At 43.4% G+C, this 25,047-nt stretch overlaps 1 protein-coding gene across 1 annotated transcript in view; it reads left to right on the top strand.

The window, feature by feature from the left end:
• The window catches only part of LOC115140261 (zinc finger matrin-type protein 4-like), a 205,631-nt gene that overhangs the window by 147,080 nt on the left and 33,504 nt on the right, over positions 1–25,047 (top strand). The window contains exon 5 of the mRNA XM_029678516.2: positions 9,680–9,901. Within this exon, the coding sequence (XP_029534376.1) occupies positions 9,680–9,901 (222 nt within the window). The remainder of the gene's footprint in view (positions 1–9,679; positions 9,902–25,047) is intronic.

Genomic DNA, 25,047 nt, shown 5'->3' with positions numbered 1-25,047 from the left:
CAAGCATTTTGCTACACTCACTATAACATCTACTAACCATGTGTATGTGACCAATAACATTTGATTTGGGGGGGTGCCCTTTTCTGAAGAGACACACAGGACACAAACGGTCCTTCTGATCCGCAGAAGAACAAAAAATCTAAACATGGCCGCATCTTGTGATCCTCACCGCTTTCACTTTACCCAACATTCTCTCCACCTGTTTGGATATCTCAAATGGATTATTCAAAATTGGTAATCCAATCAGCTGCTCCTCATTAACAAAACGTACTCCTACAATATAAGGAAGGACATTCTCATCACTGTATACTACTTTTCTTTTGGTCAATATTCCAATTCTCCTTGATTACCTCGCCATTATATTCACGCTCCACATATATTCACGCTCTGCAAACAGCATTTGCTTCCGCCGTCTTTTCTCCTAGCGCAGAGACCGTCGGCCCTAACAAAGCATCATCAGCTAGTGAATCACCATGTTAGCTACATGAAGTAGCTAAGAGAAAACATTCAATGTAACCAAATATTATAGGGTCCCCTAGGAAACACTTATCAACACTTTGGTTCCTACCCTATCACAATAACTCCTACATGGCATTTAATTCATTGTCATTTCAAACAACACCGTATTCAAAGTGCCCACTATTATATTCTAATTATATGATTCCAACAGTTCACCCAAGTGTTTTGCTCTAAATCGCAAGTCAAATCACAATTGCAACATTTGGTTAAAAATAATGCCTAGATTGTTTGCCCATATCATGCAGCCCTATGTGGCAGTGTGGAAATGATCTCTAATGAGTGCAGGAAATGCAGAAATGGATGAAAATGCTGAAATTTTTTGGGGGTTAAAGTTGATTTGAAAAGTATAAAACAATCAGAATTGAGAAAGACGCATTGACATGCACGTGTTGCCACCCTAAGGTCACGCACTACTCATAGAGCAAATGTAGAACTTTTATTATTAAAGAACATGAAATACTGTCAAAGACCGTCATACAGTCCTTTTTTTATACTGTGATATATTTTGGCCATATCGCCCAGCCCTACCCTTACTTCACATGGAAGAAGAAAGCAACTTGTAGACTACCAGTTAATAAAACAGATTTTATCTCCACAAATGGATTATTTAATATAGAACACCTCCATTCTCCTGCAGCACAACAGGACAATCTACATCATGTCTTCTGCAGACAGAGGTTGGAGATGCTTGCTGCAGCACACTTAAAGGACAACTCCACCCAAAAACTATATTCTGGTTTTTGTTTCATTAGTCCATTGTTTATTTAATCCCAAAATGTTTTGCATGTCAGTAATCAAGTTGACATGCAAAACATGTTGGGACTATATCAACAATAGACTAACGAAACAAATGCCAAAATATAGTTTTTTCTTTAAGGATTTATTAGATTTACTGTGCACTACGTTTATGCACCACTATAGTGCACTACTTTTGACCCAGGGCCCTGGCCAAAAGTAGTGCACTATATAAGGAATAGGGTACCATTTGGAAAGCATGTCAGGGCGATAAATCCACCAGGGCATCAGGAGGCCTGAGCTTATTGATTCTTACATAATGAACATTACTGCATCTGTTGATCCTTGTCTCCAGGGAAACTCTGTTGTTTCAGCCTTTCAGCCTTCAGCGAATAATGCAAAACAAAAAAAACTCAGGATCTGCACCTCACTCTGTGTGCATCCCAAATGGCACCCTATCCCCCGTATAATGCACTACTTTTGTCAAAAAGGGATAGAGTGCCATTTCGAGCACATCCTCTATCCGTGCTGTACCCACAGAACAAACAGAAGCACACATACCCCAACCAGAGTCCGATGAAACCTCAGATCCATCCATTTTGTAGACAAAAAAATAGAGGACACTATCTTTTACTATAAAGATATTTAATTTCGACATTGGTGTGCCCCCTCAGAAAAGAACATGGTGCATGACGCCTCTAGTCACACACATCCAACCACTGCTAGAGCTGCTTATATTCAAGATACACTACATGCCCAAAAGTATGTGGACACCTGCTCGTCAAACATCTCATTCCAAAATCATGGACATTAATATGGAGTTGGTCCCCCTTTGCTGCTATAACAACCTCCCCTCTTCTGTGAATGCTTTCCACTAGACGTTGGGACATTTCTGCGGGGACTTGCTCCCATTTAGCCACGAGCATTAGTGAGGTCAGGCACTGATATTGGGCGATTTGGCCTGGCTCGCAGTCGGCGTTTCAATTCATCGCAAAAGTGTTTGACGGGGTTGAGGTCAGGGCTCTGTGCAGACGAGTCAATTTCTACCAGACCGATCTCGACAAACCGATCTGCTTCAGAGTCCAATGGCGGCGAGCTTTACACCACTCCAGTCAACGCTTGGCATTGCGCATGGTGATTTTAGGCCAACCATGGTCAGGCAGCTCCCGTCAGGAAGCTCCCGACTAATAGTTATTGTGCTGACATTGCTCCCAGAGGCAGTTTGGAACTTGGTAGTGAGTATTGCAACAGAGGACAGACAATTTTTACACGCTCGTCAGATTTGGCAGGGCTTGCAAACCATTAGACTACAAAGGGAAGCACAGCCGAGAGCTGCCCAGTGACACGAGCCTACCAGACGAGCTAAACTACTTCTATGCTCGCTTTGAGGTAAACAACACTGAAACATGCATGACAGCACCAGCTGTTCCGGACAACTGTGTGATCATGCTCTCTGCAGCCGATGTAAGACTTTCAAACAGGTCAACATTCACAAGGCTGCAGGGGCAGACGGATTACCAGGATGTGTACTGCGAGCATGCATTGACCAACTGGTGTCTTCACAGACATTTTCAACCTCTCCCTGTCCGAGTTTGTAATACCAACAAGCAGACCCACCACAGTCCCTGTGCCCAAGAACACCAAGGTAACCTGCCTAAATGACTACCGACCCCTAGCATTCACGTCTGTAGCCATGAAGTGCTTTGAAAGGCTGGTCATGGCTCACATCAACATCATTGTCCCAGAAGTATCCCTGTTGTATTCGGCCCATGTGACTAATAAAATCTTATTTGATTCATACCACCACTGGTGAAACCATGTTTTTGTCGGTTCAGCTGTTCGATCCTTTGGGATGAATAAACTTGGTTTAAGCTTAAATAGTGTCTGTCGAGTTCTTACTCTGATATTTAGAACATAAGAGGTAACTGAAATAGTTTTCAGAAAGAACATTCTGAAGTTTGGAACCTTGGGTTTTTTGTGTCTACATCTAATTTAGATGCTAGCTGTGGCATTCATTACAGTATATAATCCCAGGAAATGTACCATCTGACCATGTATGCAGCACTGTATGGTTTACACATAATGGATTAAATACCCTATGGTTTACGAATAATAGTAATTATAATAATGATAACACTTCCAAACTAACACGTTTTACCAGCATTCCCAGAAAAACAGTGGCAATTCTTACTGAGTTGACTATCCTGGTAAAAAAAATGTATACATTAAACATTAGAATTCTACAAAGTCTCAAAGAATCCCTCACTACAGGGGCCATAGAGTTGGCCTTTTCATCATAACCTACAGTATATAGCACCTAGTCCCCCTGTACCGGCTCTGTCTAATCTACTGCCTAACATTTACATCACCAGGTTGAGAAATGTGGGAGTGCCGTTGTTTGTTTTTAGTTTTTTTCTCATGGACTGCACCGCTTGCAGTGGTCTCACCCCTCTCAGAGGCGGGTGGAAATGTGCATTGAGAAAAGATGTCGTTTTTCGTACAGAGGGGAATATACATCTCAGAAAGGGAAGGCTTTGTAGGAACAGATAACTGCACAGACATCAGAACACTTTGATCCTTCTCTTTTTGATCCAACAGATGCTGAATCCTGCTCTGAATAAAGTTCAGCGCACACAGAAGTCCTGCTTTTATATTAAGCAAAAGGTGGTTATTTTCATATTGGACACTAAAGCTATAGCATGAAGAGGATGAAGTTGTTAGTTGGCATTCACTTTAGATGAGCTGCAGCATCTGTTTAGCATCTGTAGCCGTTTGTTTTGCATACTGTATCTATTTCAGGGATGAAAAAGAAATGGCCCATTTCAACCTCTCCTTCTCTCTCCTGATTGACTATTTTATTCCATGCAAATCAGTTTGCAATGCGACTCAACACACACATTTTTATGCATCCCCCAGGGGGAATGAATGAGAATGAATGTTATCTTTACAAAAAAATATGTTTTTAATTTCTAGAAACACTATGGTATCCAGCTGAAATTCCAGATATCTAAATGTAGTTAGGATACAGTGTGCCAGTTTAACTAACCTTCTTAATTATTACATACTTAACCCAAGGTGTGCCACTCTAACATGCATGATAATCTTCATTAATTCACCTTCACATCTCATCAAAGAACAAAAAGCTTTTCAGTATAACAAACATTTATTCACGAGGTCTATTAAATGACTTCTGTGCTGCCATTTGGAAAGGAGCTTCCTTATATCTCCTTGACTTGATATGAATTAAGTCCATCAGTGCTGCTCTACTGCTGTCTGATTAAAATAAAAATGGATTGTACTGATTTCCTAAAATGCTCAAGTTTTCCTCTGCCACTACTTGATGTGATAACAAAACCCCCAAAATGCTTTTTTCAAATCTTATGACAGCGATTGTCAGTCTAACTGAGCTTTGTTTACTGCAGAGTGAATGTAAGGAAAGACATGACTGACACTTCCTTTGTTCAAACAAGTAAACAATGCAGAAGACTCATTTGAATGACTGAAGGATGAAAACAATCCAAATTGATAGTGAATGAAGGGAAAGGGGAGCGGATGCCAGCATTGAGAGAATTTGTACAATTTATACTAGTTATTCTGCTTGTCACTCTAGATGCACTACACATATACACTGCTTGTTTTTATATTGAGACCCTCTTTTACCAGAGCCCTCTCTCACCATCTGCTCCCCTTGTTACTTTGCAGAAACAAGCTCAAGCTCTTCCCTATTTAGTGCACTGCTTTTGACCAGGACTCTTAGGGCTCTGGTCAAAAGTAGTGCACTATATAGGGGGCGATTTGGGACGCACCCTGTCTCACGTGCCATTTGGCAGAAATAAGCAAGAAATGTTCTTATTTTTATTACCTTGGCCAATCAACAACGTAGCTGTCCTTCGCTGCAAATGTCACACATCCGTCTTCTTAACGGTGGTACCTTAGTCTCCCTGTGTTGTTTTTTTAATCCCAAGGACCTATAAATATCACTCTGCTCTGGAGAATTGATGGCCTTCTAAGTGATTTTAAAGTGCCCTTTACACAGTGGGTGCATCAATATATTGACACTGGCCAACTGGTTTACTGGACAGAATCTGCCTCTTGGTCTACTTCACGGCCATCAAAAGAAGTGGACCAAAGTGCAGCGTGGTGAGCTTACATTTTCTTTTTATTTAAAATGTCACCAACAAAACAACAAACCAAAGCAACAACCGTGACGCTTACAGGGCTAAGTGCCACAAACAAAGTTAACTGAACGGAGGGAAAAAGGGCTACCTAAGTATGATTCCCAATCAGAGACAACGATAGACAGCTGTCCCTGATTGAGAACCATACCCGGCTAAAACATAGAAATAAAGAAACATAGAAAACAAAACATAGAATGCCCACCCCACATCACACCCTGACCTAACCAAATAGAGAAATACAATGACTCTCTAAGGTCAGGGCGTGACACACGTATGGCACACTGTTCCAGTAAGCATGTAGAGAATTGGGAGAGAGGTTGGTGGAATGAGTTCGCCTCTCTACTGACTTCCCAAATAAAAAACGCACAAGGGGTGGAAACAGTATGGCTTTAATGGTGCACTAAATGGTGGTAAAGGGCTCACATCCCAATGTGCAGTTATCTATAGAGACTGGGATCTCTCACACAAAACAATGCAGAACAGTTATCCATCTCAAAAAATAGCAAGCGATGATTGGGACTGGGGCCACCCCCATTGAAGGTAAAGGCTTTGGGTATAAATAGATGGGTTGGTTGTTTAGCAACAAAACTGACACGTACACAAATAGGGGGAAAAACACTCAGTGTACAACACATTAGCAACACCTTCCTAATATTGAGTTGCACCCCTTTTGCCCTCGGAACAGCCTCAATTCGTCAGGGGCACACATACACAATCCATATCTCCAATTGTCTCAAGGTTTAAAAATCCTTCTTTAACCGGTCTCCTTTTCATCTACACACAAGTGACAGAATCATGACAACACACTGCCGTCTGCCCAAAAGGAAGTGTGCAGATTGTTTTCGTGACATTGTCAGCTAACCTGTCTATAGGGCGGCTGCTATTGTAATAAATGGGTTGGATGGATGGCGCAGGGCTGGTGATTATTAAGAGTAAGCTATAAGGCTCAGAAGTTCATTTTGAAGAACACAGCGGTCTGGGTCATTGGGACTGTATTCTCCTGTCTGATTACAGTGGTCCACAGAGAGCAGTTTTAACCATGGTGGAGACTTTGTTTGTGTCCCAAATGGTACCATATTCCCTATATACTGTAGCGCACTACTTTTGACCAGAGCTGGGCCCTGCACTATACAGGGATTAGGGTTCCATTTAGAGTGCATCATTTTGTGGGGTCCTCATGCCCCAGTGGATAGCTATATTTCCCCTATTGCTTATTTGTACAGCATGCATGAATTGCTTATGAAGTTGTGCTAGAGTTACAGTATTTATGAAGGATAAATATATTCCTATAAAATGTTTATTAGCTTTCAGAGTTTTACTTCCTGCTTCTTATTAGTCTAGTCAGGACTGGAATCAACAAGCAGCCTATTTAAAGTTTTCTAAAAAACAATGACAACCTTTACCCTGAGCCTGATTTTGATGGATGTTTTCCCTAAACCTCAGAGCAGCCCAGTCGATACTGTAATATGTTACTGCTGCTAGGGAAGGTTAATATATGTGGTGTAACAACAAGGACACATATTCAAAACCACTCTGCGTCTCTGCCTGATTTGCACATCCATGTTAGGTGGCAGGCAAGCTATATCCCAAGAGTTACAGGCTCCGGTCACCAAAATAACAGCCACATTTTGGCAGTTATTCTTTCTTTCTAAAATGACATTTGACCAAAATGCCAATCTCAGAAGTGATCTATGTTGTTAAGAGGACAGGCTGGCCATGTTGACCTACAGTGTCATGGGAGCCGTGCGATTAATCTGTTGTTTACACCTGCTACTTGAACTTAAAACTGACGTGAAGAGTCTAATAACAATAATTAGCTTTTATGAAATGTGCTTTGGGGATCTGAGAGTTTTTGATTGGTAGCCTAGTGGTACTGGAAATGTCACAGTCACAATTATGAACGACATGAAGGGCTGCCCTTTCTAAATTATTCAGGAAATGGTCAAAAGGACAAATGCTGATAACCACAAGCAATAAATACCAGCATGATGATTATACCATGGTAATAGAGTTTGATTGTAAATTCTTAGCTAGATGTTGATGACATCTCTACTGAAAGACTATCACAATTGTACAAATATATCATAAAGCACTGGTCTTTTTACAGGGCATTCGGAAAGTATTCAGACCCCTTGACTTTTTCCACATTGTGTTACGTTACAGCCTTATTCTAAAATGGATGAAATTCAAATGTTTCCTGATCAATCTACACAGAATACCCCATAATGACAAAGTGAAACAGGCATTTCCGAATGCACTGTTTTTAAGCTGACACTTCATAAAACATAAATAATGTTTGTTCCTAACTGTCAGAATGTATGTTCTTTATAATCAGCCTGGTCTCATAGACGAGACATAACATAGGAAAGGTAAATCCGGGACTCTCAAAAAAGTATGATATGTTACGTTTTGTATGGTTACATAAGACAAAAGGTTACTTAAGGCAAAACGAAAGTAGTGTGCTTGGTCGGGCTGGATGGGTAGGCAAATGTCTAGTAACCCAGAGGTTGTGTGTTTGAATCTCATCACGGACAACTTCAGCATTTTAACAACTTTGCAAACTACTTACTACTTTTTAGATACTTTGCAACTACTTAGCATGTTAGCTAACCCTTCCCCTAACCCTTTAACGTAACTCCTAACCCTAACCTTAACCCTTAGCCTAGCTAGCGTTAGCCACCTAGCCGGATTTACGTTTACTATGTTACGTCTATCCCTAAGTCCAGGTTGTTTAAATATATAATATTGCGCCACACGCACGCATAATGCAAATGAGATGAATTGCCTCGTGTTTGCCAATGAAAATTACACATTGCATTAAGCTGGTAGCTTGTGGAAGTGAAACTCATTAATTCTGTTGCTTCGAGGGATGCACTTCTCTTCGATTATGTGGAAAGAAGCTGAAAGACACAATTAGAGACAAGAAATTTGTGATCAGCATGTCTGTTTGAGCAAGACAAAAAGAAAAGAGGTAAATGCTTTGCCTTGTTAATGAAAAAGATCTATCTTCTTGAAATGAATACGTTTCTGCTTCCTTTTTGTTCCCTGACCCCATTGACATCACCATCCCCCACAAATGATATACTGTTCATTTCACACTCCTACAGCCACTTAATTCCCAGTTTCACATTCTGACATCCTCTTTACTGCTACAGCAGTTAATTGCCTGAATTAGATGCTGTCTAAACCAAGGGCTTTGTTATCAACTTTTACATGCCTTTGTGTGCTATAAGTGACAAACCGGCAAGAAATATAACAGTGTGCTTTTGTAGTCACTCCAGATCAAAAGCTATTTCCTACACTACCTTTTCCATTGTTTCCAGTGCCTCAGTTTGTTACTTCCTGCCACTATATTTAGGCAGTAGGTTCTTTATCAAAGTGGTCTTTGAGTACTTATTTTTTTAAACAAATTTTCCATACTGTTTGAATGCTACCCCTTTTGATACCCTTTCCATAATGCAGTGTTTCATACACACTTCAGGAGAAAATACCCTTGGCTAGTAGAATGTCACCCGGGCTAGTAGAAATTGTGCTCTACTAGCCCGGCTGGCCAGTGCCCAAAAATCCCTTCACAGTACAAGTTCTGACATAAAGATGAGCATAAATCACCATGCTGTAGTCTATCCTTATAATCAACATGGCAGAAGAACATGGTGCTGACGTTTGTGTTTCTACACTGCAACTCACAGGAGTTGCCACTTGGAGATGATGACTGCCTCACAGTGCCTCAGTGGTCTGTAATGGGATCTGATGTCTTCTAACGGGACCTCTGTACATGTTGACTTAAGAAGGGTGGGCTGAGCGCTCAAGTGGTAAAACGGATTATCTTGATAGCAAATCACATTTCGAAAAACGCAGTGCTGCACAATTTGATGTTTGTTCGGCGTTAATGGTGGCATCCATGCATGAAGGAACATTGCACACAAGTAGGCAGCAGTAAGTAGAGCAGGGTCTTTTTTCCGATTGCCAAGTATGATTTAGGATTTCTTCTTCAGGCTTGCCAGAGCCAAAGTGATGCAATGCCTGTTATCAGTGCTCATTTATTGCCTCCCATTTTGCAATTTTTGTTCACTTGGCAACAGAGCTTTTTGCTTTACCATGCTTCTTACTTTCCTCAAGTTTAGTTCAGAATCTGTTTCATAGCTGATGGTTAAAAAAACAAACACCTGTTTATGTTTTGGTCTAGAGAGTGTTGTCAAACAGCTGAACAATGTTGATGATAACTCCCGTCTTTGTTCTCTGTCCAGAGGTGCCGCCCAGTCCGGTGAAAAGTTCCCTGGAAACTACCCCGGTGACCTCTCCTCGGCAGCGCAGGGACTCAGACCGCTACTGCCAGCTATGCAACGCCTGGTTCAACAACCCAGGCATGGCACAGCAGCACTACGATGGCAAGAAGCACAATAAAAACGCAGCTCGCGCTGTCCTCCTGGAACAGCTGGGCAAGACCCTGGACATGGGAGAGATGAAAGGTACAGAACAGAGGAGGCCTGAGCCAGACTAGATACCTGGCAGTCTCTCTCTCTCTCGCTTTCTCGCACTCTCTCTCGCTCAATTATGTCACACAGACAACCATGCAGCCCACTGCCTCCTCCCCTCACTCCCACTTATTAACAGACAGGATTGTTCCTTACCGTTGCTTCTGTGTGTAGTAACATTTATATATAAACGTGTGTGTGTGTGTGTAGTAACCTAGTTATATGGAATGACACAGGAAAAAGCCATGACAAGGTCTTACAGTAAGTAAGAAAATAGAACCCTGTCTACTAGAGTGCATCAAATCTATTGTGCATCCAGCATGAGGAAATCTGCATGTACCTTACTGGGGGCTAAAGGCATAGGGGAAAATACACGACACAAATGAACTAGTCAGTTTTGCATTGCTGGTCTAATAGAATATGCGTGTCAGCTGAATTCTCGTGACTATTACAGGCATTTGAGAAATGCCCAGGTATATGGTCGCGATGTGCTGTCATTCATTTGTACACTTCATGGCATTTATTACACTATTTAGTATGACACGATCATCTATTAAACGGGGAGCTGTTTAGAAGCAATATCCTTTGATTGATGTTAAATAGAAGGCTCCTATTGTTCCGGCTGTGTTGAATACAGCCCTCCTGATATAGCTAGTGTCTGCTTCTATGCCAGCCAGAGAGAGCCACAGTGTAGAGGCTCGGTGTTGCTACGTACCCTGACTTGATAAGCCTGTTTCGGGCTGTTAATTTTGGAGTGGGGAGGGGGAATGGTGCTCTCACTCTCTCTTACTATCTCCTACCCACAATATGTCAATAACAATTACAGAATATTAGTCCAGCAGCAGGCTGCTGCGGTGGGGGGTACCAGGGCAGCATGAAGAGCCCAGAATGTTGTAAAGTTAAGTAGTGCATGAGCAGACATAATGTGGGATGTCTCTTCAGTCATGTCTGATTAGAGATGTAACTTAGCCCCCTAACTACGAGTCGTATTGATACTTATGACTGATAGGTGGGCTCTGCATTGTCAGGGGCGAATTGGGACGCTCCGTGCAACCCAGTCACAACTGATTGAAGATGTACTGTTGCTTAGCTACTTAACTCCCGGTGTTATTGATGCTCACAGCTGGTAGGTGGGTTATGTCTTATCAGGGATGAATTTGGAGGCTCTGTGCTGCCCAGTCACATCTGATTGGAGATTTAGCCTTGTCCTAGTACTAACTCCAAGGATGATTATTCACGCTTGAGATTAACATGAGTCTTCGCTGACTCCACACTTTGAACTGCGTTGTTACGTACACCTCTTGGAGGAGGGAATGCAACACCCTGCTACATCTAAACTCACCGTGGTGTGAAAACGTATGTGATTGTAGGTGTGGGGAAGGATGACAGAGGTAGAGAAAAATACAGTTAACAGGGAATTTATTATTCCTTAACACGGTAAAGTGGGGAACGGGCTGGGCGGAACCAAAGAAAGTAAAAGTTAGAGTCCCCTCTCCTACTTTACCTACCTTCCCACTTCTTACCTACCTTTAAACACCACCTGGCACTCTAACCAAAATTCAGGGGGTGGTCCGCCCAGGTCTTACCTAGTGTGCATAGACAGATTAAATACTACGAGTTATGTATGCCCATAGGCCTCTTGCCTAAACACTCCCAAGGTGCATTCCCCTTCCCACCCTGGGAACAAATGAATAATTACCAATACTTTAAGTGAAAAAATGTAATTAACCAAAAACACTAAGTCCTATTGGCATACACATACCTCTGGAGGAGCGGCTAAAAAATTTTATCCACAAAACTTTTATTGACCACCACAACAATCAACACAGGACATAAAAATAAGCTATTTTCCCGAACACTGGCTTTTATCAAGCTGGAGAACGATTTGGTAATGAAGAGACAAGAGGGAGGGGTCAGAGCTCCAATCAGCGATGGGCCGACCAATCAGCTGCTTCTGGAATCCAGGAAGCCATTTCCTGAAATACACACACATACAAACCCACAACAACACAGAAACTGGGGGACGTAACATGCGTGATCATTTCAAGTTAAGTATAATGCCTCCCAAAGCTGTCCTTGTTTCTCAGACAGTTCTGTCCCTGAATATCTCCTGAATGCTCTCTCCCAGACAGTTCTGTACCTGAATATCTCCTGAATGCTCTCTCCCAGACAGTTCTGTACCTGAATATCTCCTGAATGCTCTCTCCCAGAAAGTTCTGTCCCTGAATATTACATTTTACATTTAAGTCATTTAGCAGACGCTCTTATCCATCTCCCGAATGCTCTCACCCAGACAGTTCTGTCCCTGAATATCTCCTGAATGCTCTCTCCCAGAAAGTTCTGACCCTGAATATCTCCTGAATGCTCTCTCCCAGAAAGTTCTGACCCTGAATATCTCCTGAATGCTCTCTCCCAGACAGTTCTGTCCCTGAATATCTCCTGAATGCTCTCTCCCAGACAGTTCTGTCCCTGAATATCTCCTGAATGAGAGCATTCAATAAGAGCGTCTCTCCCAGACAGTTCTGTCCCTGAATATCTCCTGAATGCTCTCTCCCAGAAAGTTCTGTCCCTGAATATCTCCTGAATGCTCTCTCCCAGACAGGCACCGCTTGAAGTAGATGAGCCATAATTCAAAGCCAGCTTCATTTTCATTGGCTTCTTTTTCTGTACTTTGTGTCTAACAGAGTGTTTCCCCAATGTCACTATAGTCATTATGGGGGGCAGAATTCGACACTCGCAGCCTAGTGAGCGTGATTATCAATTAGGTGATTATCAATTAGTAATGAAGTGGCAAATCATCCTAACAGGCAGAACTAGTATTGTGTGGATGGACTAGTATTGTGTGGATCTATTTTATTTAACTAGGCAAGTCAGTTAAGAACAAATTCTTATCTTACAATGACTGCCTACCCCGGCCAAACCCTTCCCTAGCCTGGACAACACTGGGCCAATTGTGCGCTGGTTGGATGTGATACAGCCCAGGATCGAACCAGGGTCTGTAGTGACGCCTCTAGCACTGAGATGCAGTGTCTCAGGAGTGTTGGGCTGGGCTGCTTAATTCATAGGGCTGCAGAGCCAGTGTAGGCAGGCTCATCTTTCACACAAATGCATCCAAATGAAATAGCACTTCTCTTTTCCCTCTTTGTTCTTTTTTGTCCTGCCTCACATAATTGTCCTGTCCTTGCACATTGTTTTACAGTTGTCTGATGTGGGATGGCTATTAAACCAACAATTGTAGATGGAAATCTGTCAGTTGTGACTTTTCCATGCAGTTCATTAAATATTCATTGAGTACCTATTGAGAAGAGCATTTGATAGATTTTCTGTACATTGGTTGGTGGTTATACAGCTCAGTAGTGGTGTTGTTTCTGAGAAATTAGTGAGTGAGCGCACAGCACTCTGCTGTGTTTACCCAAAGCCTGCCTCACAAATGGCACCCCATTCCCTATATAGTGCACTATTTTTGGTGTCATTTAGGATGTAACCACAATGTAGGCCACCAACCTATTAGTACTCTGTTCTGTAGAAGATGAGACTCCAGAGGAGGACCTGCCCACTTCTCTCTCTGCTCTGATTTACCAACAGCCTTTTGTTTTTCTTTTCTCACCATCCCAAATCAAATCAAATTGTATTTGTCACATACACATGGTTAGCATATGTTAATGTGAGTGTTGCGAAATGCTTGTGCTTCTAGTTCCGACAATGCAGTAATAACCAACGAGTAATCTAACCTAACAATTCCACAACTACTACCATATACACACAAGTGTAAAGGGATAAAGAATATGTACATAAAGATATATGAATGAGTGATGGTACAGAATGGCATAGGCAAGATGCAGTAGATGGTATCGAGTACAGTATATACATATGAGATGAGGGTATGTAAACATTATATTAAGTGGCATTGTTTAAAGTTGCTAGTGATACATTTTTTCCATCCATTTCCATTATTAAATTGTATGGAGTTGAGTCAGTACTCAATGTTAGTGATGGCTGTTTAACAGTCTGATGGCCTTGAGATAGAAGCTGTTTTTCAGTCTCTCTGTCCCTGCTTTGATGCACCTGTACTGACCTCGCCTTCTGGATGATAGCGGGGTGAATAGGCAGTGGCTCGGGTGGTTGTTGTCCTTGATGATCTTTATGGCCTTCCTGTGACATCGGGTGGTGTAGGTGTCCTGGAGGGCAGGTAGTTTGCCCCTGGTGATGTGTTGTGCAGACCTCACTACCCTCTGGAGAGCCTTACGGTTGTGGGCGGAGCAGTTGCCATACCAGGCGGTGATACAGCCCGACAGGATGCTCTCGATTGTGCATCTGTAGAAGTTTGTGAGTGCTTTTGGTGACAAGCCAAATTTCTCAGTTACCTTAGCGTTCTTCGGAACAGGAACAATGGTGGCCCTCTTGAAGCATGTGGGAACAGCAGACTGGGATAAGGATTGATTGAATATGTCCGTAAACACACCAGCCAGCTGGTCTGCGCATGCTCTGAGGACGCGGCTGGGGATGCCGTCTGGGCCTGCAGCCTTGGGAGGGTTAACACGTTTAAATGTTTTGTGAAGGAGAGTCCGCAGGTTTTGGTAGCGGGCCGTGTCAATGGCACTGTATTGTCCTCAAAGCGAGCAAAAAAGTTATTTAGTCTGTCTGGGAGCAAGACATCCTGGTCCGCGACGGGGCTGGTTTTCTTTTTGTAATCCGTGATTGACTATAGACCCTGCCACATACCTCGTGTCTGAGCCGTTGAATTGCGACTCTACTTTGTCTCTATACTGACGCTTAGCTTGTTTGATTGCCTTGCGGAGGGGATAGCTACACTGTTTGTATTCGGTCATGTTTCCGGTCACCTTGCCCTGGTTAAAAGCAGTGGTCTATCACTCATCTATCTTTGCTCCCATTTCACCCTGTTTGTTACCAATCCTAAACCCTACTAAATTCACTATTATCCTCTATCATCCAAAAACCTACTAACCTCACTATTATCCTCTACCATCCTAAACCCTACTAACCTCAATATTATCCTCTAACATTCTAAACACTGCTAACCTCAATATTTCCCTAAACCCTGCTAACTTCACACTATGATCATCTGGGTACAGCCATGGTCTCTGGTTTTACATTTCCCTGCAGAGTTGAGACTTCATGGAGCTTTGTAAAGCTGCACTACATACTGCACTGCCTGCCTCTAAAAGGGTGTGTGCATATGTTTCATAGCTACCTACTTGTATACACTATACAGCACCTTACAGTGATCTATAGCATAAGGGCTTATGTAATATGTATGTATCGTAGCTAGCTATACCTGCATACGAGGCCCTCTGTTCCACTAGGAACTGAAAGAAATAACTATACTGTACCTGCATACAGTTCCTAGGTTATCTATACCATATGGACTTATGTCATCTGCATGTACTGTACAATATGTACTGTTAACTTGACTGTACCCTATTTCTTATGTAGTGCACTACTTTTGACCAAGGCCCATATGGCTCTGGTCAAAAGTAGTGCACTATGTAGGGAATAGGGTGCCATTTGGGACATAATCCACATCACCTCCATACATCAATTAATGTAATGTAGGGAAAATGTAAGCAAGACCCAAGACAGTCCAATCTACCCCGGTTAGTTCATGATGTATAGTATTGAATTGCTGCAGTCTATTTTAGAGACTGCTCATGGTGCTTTGTTTCTTTATAAAGTCCTTTTTTGGAAGTAACAGAAGATGATGAATGGTGTGAGTCACATTGCAAAACATGTTTCCCTGCTAGAAGAGCAAAAACTTTTCTTATTATTGTTATCATATAAAATTGAAATATAGCTTCTACTTCTAAGTTGTTCTTTCTCTTCTAAGATAAGAAATAAGTTTCTCTATTATTATTACTGTTATCATCTAATATATACATATAGCTTTGGGTTATGGAGGAGGAGGTGCATTATCTACACTATATTCCAACATCATGGGCATTAATATGGAGTTGGTCCCACTTTGCTGCTATTATAGCCACCACTCTTCTGGGAAGGCTTTCCACTAGATGTTGGAACATTGCTGCGGGGACTTGCTTCCGTTCAGCCACAAGAGCATTAGTGAGGTTGGGCAATTAGGCCTGGCTTGCAGTCGGCATTCCAATTCATCCCAAAGGTGTTTGATGGGGTTGAGGTCAGGGCCCTGCGCAGGCCAGTCAAGTTCTTCCACACCGATCTTGACAAACCATTTCTGCATGGACCTCGTTTTGTGCATGGTGCATTGTCATGCTGAAACAGGAAAGAGCCTTCCCCAAACTGTTGCCATAAAGTTGGAAGCAAAGAATTGTTTAAAATGTAATTGTATGCTGTAGCATTAAGATTTTCCTTCACTGGAACTAAGGGGCCTAGCCCGAACCATGAAAAACTGCCCCAGACCATTATTCCTCCTCCACCAAACTTCACAGTTGACATTATGCATTGGGACAGGTAGCATTCTCCTGGCATCCGGCAAACCCTGTCGGACTGCCAGAAGGTGAAGCGTGATTCATCACTCCAGAGAGTGCGTTTCCACTGCTCCAGAGTCCAATGGCAGCAAGCTTACACCACTCCTGCCGACACTTGGCATTGTGCATGGTGATCAAAGGGTTGTGTGTGGCTGCTCAGCCATGGAAACCCATTTCTTGAAGCTCCCAAAGAAACAGTTATTGTGCTGAGGTTGCTTCCAGAGGTAGTTTGGAACTCGGTAGTGGGGGTTGCAACTGAGGAAAGATTATTTTTACGCGCTACGAGCTTCAGCACTTGGAAGTCCTGTTCTGTGACCTTGTATGGCATACCACTTCGCGGCTGAGCCATTGTTGTTCCTAGACTTTCCACATCACAATAACAGCACTTACAGTTGACCCGGGCAGCTCTACCAGGGTAGAAATTTGACTAACTGACTTGTTGGAAAGGTGAAAGTCACTGTGCTCTTCAGTAAGGCCATTCTACTGCCAATGTTTGTCTGTGGAGATTGCATGGCTGTGTGCTCGATATCATACACCTGTCAAGCAACGGGTGTGTCTGAAAGAGCCGAATCCACTCATTTGAAGGGGTGTCCACATGCTTTTGTATATATATATAATGTGTATTCAATCTGAATATAATGGTGTCCCTTGCTGTGGCAAAGCGTTGGACCACTGAGTCTGAGAGATGTGGTTCTATCTACACTGGAACACTGCAGTAATTTATGACAAGAGAAAGACAAAATAGGAGATGGTGCCATTTTCTTGTTTCCATTGCACAGGCAAATAATGGCAGTTCTCCCAGGGGCTACCTCGGTATAAGCCCCTGGCTCCATAGACTGATGACACACATTTATACAATTGCTCTCGCTTTGATAGACTTTTCCTCCCTCCAGTCAAACTCATCATATCACGGAGTTTGTATGCAAACCAAATGGCACCCTATTCCCTATTTAGTGCGTTTGACCGGGCCCATAAAAGTATTGCACTATATAGGGAATAGGGGTGCCATTTGGGACCCATCCTGAGACTGTAGACTGCACTGCAACCCAGACCATTGTGTTTTAACTAACACTGTAAGGAGATTTACTCTTCTCTACTGTATGTCTCATGTGCTTTAGTCTATAAGAAAACATGTTTATTGAGCAGAAAGGAGGACTAGACTGGTTTATTATGGTGCGGCTAGCCCCTAAGCTATATCGGTCTTATAACTAATTCTCATCAAATGAAAATAGGGGCACTTACTTGATTCAGTTACACTTTAAGTTTTGTTTCAAATTTTCTGGGGCTGGTCACTATTTTCACTACTAGTCTTCTACACTTCGGAATGGGGGCCCAGCTTTGTGTCATAGAACCAATGCTCATTTAAATGAAAAATAGGAGCCAGCACTCACTTAATTCAGTTGAACTGTTCACTGCTAAAATGTTCTTTAACAAGCAACATATCCTAACAGAGCACAACTTTCATTGAGCACATTTGGTTAAGAAAGTGTTGGAAGCTGTCGTCATGGCATAAGCTAATGGGGATCCGAATAAAGACTAAAGCACATTCTCTTGTCATCCTGATAGAACTGCTGCCATGCCATCTCTCTGCCTTCATCTCTCTCTCTCTCATCATCAGGTTTATTAATCAGTCCCTTCAGATCTCATGTCCAAACAGATGCATGCACATCTAATGCAATCTGATATGATTGCATCAGTGATTATGACGTTCCCCCGGAGTGTTTAGTTTACACCATAGCCAGCCCTGTCAATCAAGCCAAGACATGACGATAAATTGTGTTTTCCGAACTCCATCCCAGCATGATTAATTGGAGAGACATCTCCGGGAGATGTGATATGGCACGTCCTCTCTACCAGCTTCAGCAGCTTTTTCCCGGAGCCCTGCATTCCCAATTCACAGGCCACTCCTTTTGTCTGTCTGTATGCTGCCATTTCCATCCCTCCTGACCCTAAAATAGATCTAATACTACCTTAATGGCAGGCTCAGCTGATCAAGTTCCTCTCCAAGAGGGCAGAGGAGGAAGGAAGGCTCTGTTCAAGTTGTCATATATTTCATCAAAGGAGGAGAGGCAATTCAATCTGGAGACAACCCGGGAGAGCTGGAGATTACACCAACCCTAAACTGAATTTATTTCCCATCGTATTGGTGTACTGTGTTTTCAGAATGGAATTTTATCTGCAGCAGGATTCACTGAACAAGATTGCTTTGAACAAGGATTTCATTTCAACACTTTGTATTGTTTAAAGATGGATTAGATGGAAAGATGAGCTGCCTTTTTAGAGCAACAGAGGATCTGTGTTTACACTGCAGGCTTCATCCACATTATTTGGAATTCACCATTTCCCTGATGAAGACATGTTTTTTGAAACGCGTCGGTGGTAAGCAAATTCAATTAAGGCTTATTTTGCTGCAGGCTTCTAACTTTATAATTTATTTTATTTAGTTCTCAGCATTTCCCTATCCATGAATATAATCCTTGTCAACTAGTTTGAGATCACAAAAGTGAGGAATGTTTTTCATTACATGTAATACAGCCAAGAAGCTGACTGTAGTTTTGGACTATTGGGCCATTTGTCTGGATCTGAGTGGTGTTCCCTTGATTTCAGAGGAAGCATATGCTCATTTCAGGAGATGCACCATTGGAGTGGGCCAGATGGCTCGTGGTTAATTTAGCATGAACCAGCACCACCATGGACCAGCACCACCTTTCTCTGCTCAAAAACAATCCATGATTATACTGTTGATCGATCATTGTCTGGCTGCCACAGAGACAATGAAAGCTGTGGCTTTCATAATATTCCATATTATGCAGTAGAGTGACTCAATTGAGCATTGACATAGGATATTCCCATTAGAGATACACTAGGGGAAGGAAGAGATGAATAGGATAACATGGCGGATGTGATCACAACACTGGATTCGATTTACTGTAAACGTATCCTATATTGTATGGATAGGGTGACAACAGTTATGTGAAGCTGGGTGTCTGACACTGTATCCCTAGTTGGGCTTTGTAAGAATCCTCTGCCATAGGTGTCCTAGATGTGAAACGAAGATCTATGAGTGAGATTCAGATGAAGACAGCGGGACATTTTCAATTGTCTCTTCTGCCTGTTACTCTCTTCTCATATTGGGAATCTCAATGTTAAAACAGAAATAAATGGCTCTCTTATGACAAAGCAGAGGCCCCTGATTGCAAGAAGGATGGGCATGATCAGAGTGAATGCAGAAGCAGCAGATAGAGGCCCAGGGCTCCAGCGGTGGTAAGCTGGTGCTTCATTGCTCGTGCATGGCAGGCGCCATGGGAGGTGCTTCAGGTTGGATGGTGTTGATGGATGCCGGGGCTGCAACACATTCTTTCAACATTTCAAAAAGCGTTTGAGATGCGGCCTGTCAAAATGCCACGCAGTGCCGAGTCTCAGCGCCACCTCCGCCACTTTAATGTCAGAGTCATGAAAGTGTCAGGGGAACCTCGCTCTCTCTTTCTCTCTCGCAAAATTGAAATCAGAGCTTTAGGCAAAGCAATTGTCGCTCTGGCACATGGTTACGGAGAGGCTGATCAACAGATGGAGAGATTGCAGAGAGAGAGCGAGGGAGAGTCTTGTCTCCCATCTTAGATACATCTGTCTGAACTTCATTAAAATGGGATCATAACAGCTACATTTCTATTTATCTTTGACAGGGATAACAGTCAACAAGCACTTAACATCAGTGTCATCCAGGTACAGTAGTGGATGATGTTGGACATGATCTGTGTACTTTGTTTCTGCTGCTGCCCTTTGTTCAGTCTGACTTATAACTTCATTTGAGACAATCTGGGAGCCATGCTCTAAACTACAAAAGGAAATTAAATAAATATGGGTTGTATATACAATGGTGTTTGTTATTCACTGGTTGCTCTTTTCAAATGGCAACAGGTCACACATCTTGCTGCTATGATGGCACACTGTGGTATTTCCCCTAATAGATATGGGAGTTTATAAAAAAAAAAAGATTTATTTAAAAAATGTGTGGGTCTGTGTAATCTGAGGGAACTATGTGTCTCTGATATGGTCATACATTTGGCAGGAGGTTAGGAAGTGCAGCTCAGTTTCCACCTCGTTTTGTGGGCAGTGTGCACATAGCCTGTCTTCTCTTGAAAGCCAGGTCTGCCTACGGCGACCTTTCTCAATAGCAAAGCCATGCTCATTGAGTCTGTACATAGTCAAAGCTTTCCTTAATTTTGGGTCAGACACAGTGGTCAGGTATTCTGTTTCTGTGTACTCTCTGTTTAGGGCCAAATAGCATTCTAGTTTGCTCAGTTTTTTTGTTAATTACTTGACACATTGGAAAGAATTATCTTTATGTTTTCCCATGATTTGTTTGGGTCTAAGTGTGTTGCATTCCTGGGGTCTGTTTGTGAACAGAGCTACATGACCAGCTTGCTGATGGGACTCTTCTCCAGGTTAATCTCTCTGTAGGTGATGGCTTTGTTATGGAAGGTTTGGGAATCGCTTCCTTTCAGGTGGTTGTGGAATTTAATGGCTCTTTTCTCGATTTTGATAATTAGCGGGTATCGGCTAAAATCTGGCGTTTCAATCCGTTTTTTCCCCCCATTTGGTGAATTATTAGTTGGTGAGCGGACCCCACAACCATAAAGGGCAATGAAAACTTTGCCTTTGTTTTGTTTTGTCAATTAGGGTGTGCAGGATGAACATCCCAAAGCTGAGGATGATGTTAAAGAGTTTAAGTATAGCCAATTGGAATTTCTGGTCTGTATATTTTAAATTTCATGTAGGATACCATCAACATCACAGGCCTTTTTGGGTTGGAGGGTTTGTATTTTGTCCTGTAGTTCATTCAATGTAATTTGGAGAATCCAGTGGGTTCTGGTAGTCTTTAATAGCTGACTCTAAGATTTGTAATTTATCATGCATATGTTTTTGCTGTTTGTTCTTTGTTATAGAGCCAAAAAGATTGGAGACGTGGTTAATCCACACATCTCCGTTTTGGACAGATAACTCTTTGTGTTGTTGTTTGTTTAGTGTGTTCCGATTTTCCGTGGTTAGTCTATGGATTCTTCAAATACACTGAGCTGATTTCTGATGTGCTGTTCCTTCTTTTTCCATAGTGTATTTCTGTATTCTCAGGTTTTCTGAGTCTCTACGTTTTTGGTTGGATAGGTTTCTCAGTTTCTTTTTGCATTCATCAAACATTGTCATTCATTGTCATTGTTAATTTTCTTAGGTTGTCTGCTTGAAATGTTCAGATTTGACAGGGAAGCTGAAAGGTCAAATATACTGTTTAGGCTTTCTACTCCCAAGTTTATACCTTCCCTATTACAGATATAAGTTTTGTCCATGAAGTTGTCTAAAATGGATTGAATTAGTTGTTGCTTAATTGTTTTTGGTAGGTTTCTACACTGCTATCCATCTATAGCATTTCTTAAAAGTGTGCAGTTCCTTTGGCTTTGATGCATTGTGATTGAGTATTGCTCTGTTCAGGTATACTGAGATTTTGCTGTGATCTGATATGGGTGATGGTGGGCTGACTGTGAATGCTCAGAGAGACTCTGGGTTGAGGTCAGTGATAAAGTAATCTAAAGTACTACTGCCAAGGGATGAGCTGTAGGTGTACCTAGCATAGGAGTCTCTTTGAAGTCTACCATTGACTATGTACAGATCCAGCATTCGACAGAGCTACAGGAGTTTTTGTTGGTTGTCTTGTCATAGTTTTGTCTAGAGGTGCATATTTGGGAGGGGATACTGTCACCTCCAGGTAGGTGTTTGTCCCCCTTTGTGTTTAAGAGTGTCAGGTTCTTGTCCAGTTCTGGTGACAGTGTAACAGTGTGAATTTAAGTCACCACAAACTAGTACATGTCTCTGGGCCTGGAAATGGTTGATCTCCCCTTCAAAGATGGAGAAGCTGTCATCGTTAAAGTATGTGGATTCTATTGGGGGTATATAGGTAGCACACATGAGGAAATGTTTCTCTATTGAGATAATTTCCTTATTCATTTCTAGCCAGATGTAAAATGTTCCTGTTTTCACTAATTTAATAGAGTGGGTTAGGTCTGCTCTACTAATTAGCATACCCCCCGAGTCTCTTCCCTGTTTCACAACTTGGAGTTTGTTGGATTGGACTACCAGCTCTCTGGGCAACCAGTGGGCCCATCTCCTCTATACCATGTTTCTTGTAGGATGAAAATGTTTGATTTTTCCAATTTCTTTGATGAAGTCTGGGTTCCTGCTCTTTAGGCCAAAGGCAGATGATCTCAGACCTTGCATATTCCAGGATAAGATTGAAAAAGCTTCTTTGAACACAAAACTTTTACCATCACTCCCTTGAGTGCTATGGCCACCCTTTCCTGCTGGGCCCTCCGGTCGTTTGTGCCCGTGTGAATTATAATGTGGCTGGGGGACCCTAGTGTGCCCTCTGACAACAGCCATTTGAGACAATGAGGAGCAGTCATTTGAATCAAGGGATGAGCTGTAGGTGTACCTGGCATTGGAGTCTCCTCGAGTGGATGTGTGGGAGTTGTCAGGAAAGCTATCGGGGGAGCTATCGGAAGGGGTTGGGATCTGTTGGGTTGGTGGGTCCTGTATTGTCTGTCCTATTGTGGTGTTGAGGTGGTCCAGGTCTGAGGTGGGCTGTTTTGCTGGCTTCTCTGGGGGAGTGTCCTGCTCTCTTTCACACCTCAGCTTTCTCACCTCCTCCTTCACCGCTGGTAGCTGTGCCATGTGTTTCTCACCTCCTCCTCCTTTACTGCTGTTAGCTGTGCCATGTGTTTCTCACCTCCTCCTTCACTGCTGTTAGCTGTGCCATGTGTCTCTCCCTCCTCCTTCACCGCTGGTAGCTGTGCCATGTGTTTCTCACCTCCTCCTTCACCGCTGGTAGCTATATCATGTGTTTCTCACCTCCTTCTTCACAGCTGGTAGCTGTGCCATGTGTTTCTCACCTCCTCCTTCACTGCTGTTAGCTGTGCCATGTGTTTCTCACCTCCTCCTTCACTGCTGTTAGCTGTGCCATGTGTTTCTCACCTCCTCCTTCACTGCTGTTAGCTGTGCCATGTGTTTCTCACCTCCTCCTTCACCGCTGGTAGCTGTGCCATGTGTTTCTCACCTCCTCCTTCACTGCTGTTAGCTGTGCCATGTGTTTCTCACCTCCTCCTTCACCGCTGGTAGCTGTGCCATGTGTTTCTCAGCTCCTCCTTCACTGCTGTTAGCTGTGCCATGTGTTTCTCACCTCCTCCTTCACCGCTGGTAGCTGTGCCATGTGTTTCTCCCTCCTCCTTCACCGCTGGTAGCTGTGCCATGTGTCTCTCCCTCCTCCTTCACCGCTGGTAGCTGTGCCATGTGTTTCTCACCTCCTCCTTCACTGCTGTTAGCTGTGCCATGTGTTTCTCACCTCCTTCTTCACCGCTGGTAGCTGTGCCATGTGTTTCTCACCTCCTCCTTCACTGCTGGTAGCTGTGCCATGTGTCTCTCCCTCCTCCTTCACCGCTGGTAGCTGTGCCATGTGTCTCTCCCTCCTCCTTCACCGCTGGTAGCTGTGCCATGTGTTTCTCACCTCCTTCACCGCTGGTAGGTGTGCCATGTGTCTCTCCCTCCTCCTTCACCGCTGGTAGCTGTGCCATGTGTTTCTCACCTCCTTCTTCACCGCTGGTAGCTGTGCCATGTGTTTCTCACCTCCTCCTTCACCGCTGGTAGCTGTGCCATGTGTTTCTCACTTCCTCCTTCACCGCTGGTAGCTGTGCCATGTGTTTCTCACCTCCTTCACCGCTGTTAGCTGTGCCATGTGTTTCTCACCTCCTCCTTCACCGCTGTTAGCTGTGCCATGTGTTTCTCACCTCCTTCTTCACCGCTGGTAGCTGTGCCATGTGTTTCTCACCTCCTTCTTCACCGCTGGTAGCTGTGCCATGTGTCTCTCCCTCCTCCTTCACCGCTGGTAGCTGTGCCATGTGTTTCTCACCTCCTCCTTCACCGCTGGTAGCTATATCATGTGTTTCTCACCTCCTTCTTCACAGCTGGTAGCTGTGCCATGTGTTTCTCACCTCCTCCTTCACCGCTGGTAGCTGTGCCATGTGTTTCTCCCTCCTCCTTCACCGCTGGTAGCTGTGCCATGTGTCTCTCCCTCCTCCTTCACCGCTGGTAGCTGTGCCATGTGTTTCTCACCTCCTTCACCGCTGGTAGGTGTGCCATGTGTCTCTCCCTCCTCCTTCACCGCTGGTAGCTGTGCCATGTGTTTCTCACCTCCTTCTTCACCGCTGGTAGCTGTGCCATGTGTCTCTCCCTCCTCCTTCACCGCTGGTAGCTGTGCCATGTGTTTCTCACCTCCTCCTTCACCGCTGGTAGCTGTGCCATGTGTTTCTCACCTCCTCCTTCACTGCTGGTAGCTGTGCCATGTGTTTCTCACCTCCTCCTTCACCACTGGTAGCTGTGCCATGTGTTTCTCCCTCCTCCTTCACCGCTGGTAGCTGTGCCATGTGTCTCTCCCTCCTCCTTCACCGCTGGTAGCTGTGCCATGTGTTTCTCACCTCCTCCTTCACTGCTGTTAGCTGTGCCATGTGTTTCTCACCTCCTTCTTCACCGCTGGTAGCTGTGCCATGTGTTTCTCACCTCCTCCTTCACTGCTGGTAGCTGTGCCATGTGTCTCTCCCTCCTCCTTCACCGCTGGTAGCTGTGCCATGTGTCTCTCCC

The sequence above is a fragment of the Oncorhynchus nerka genome, linkage group LG13, assembly GCF_034236695.1.
Source record: "Oncorhynchus nerka isolate Pitt River linkage group LG13, Oner_Uvic_2.0, whole genome shotgun sequence".
Classification (NCBI taxonomy): Eukaryota; Metazoa; Chordata; class Actinopteri; order Salmoniformes; family Salmonidae; genus Oncorhynchus; species Oncorhynchus nerka.
The sequence above is the reverse complement of the archived record's forward strand: the minus strand, read 5'-3'. Positions and strand labels throughout refer to the sequence as shown.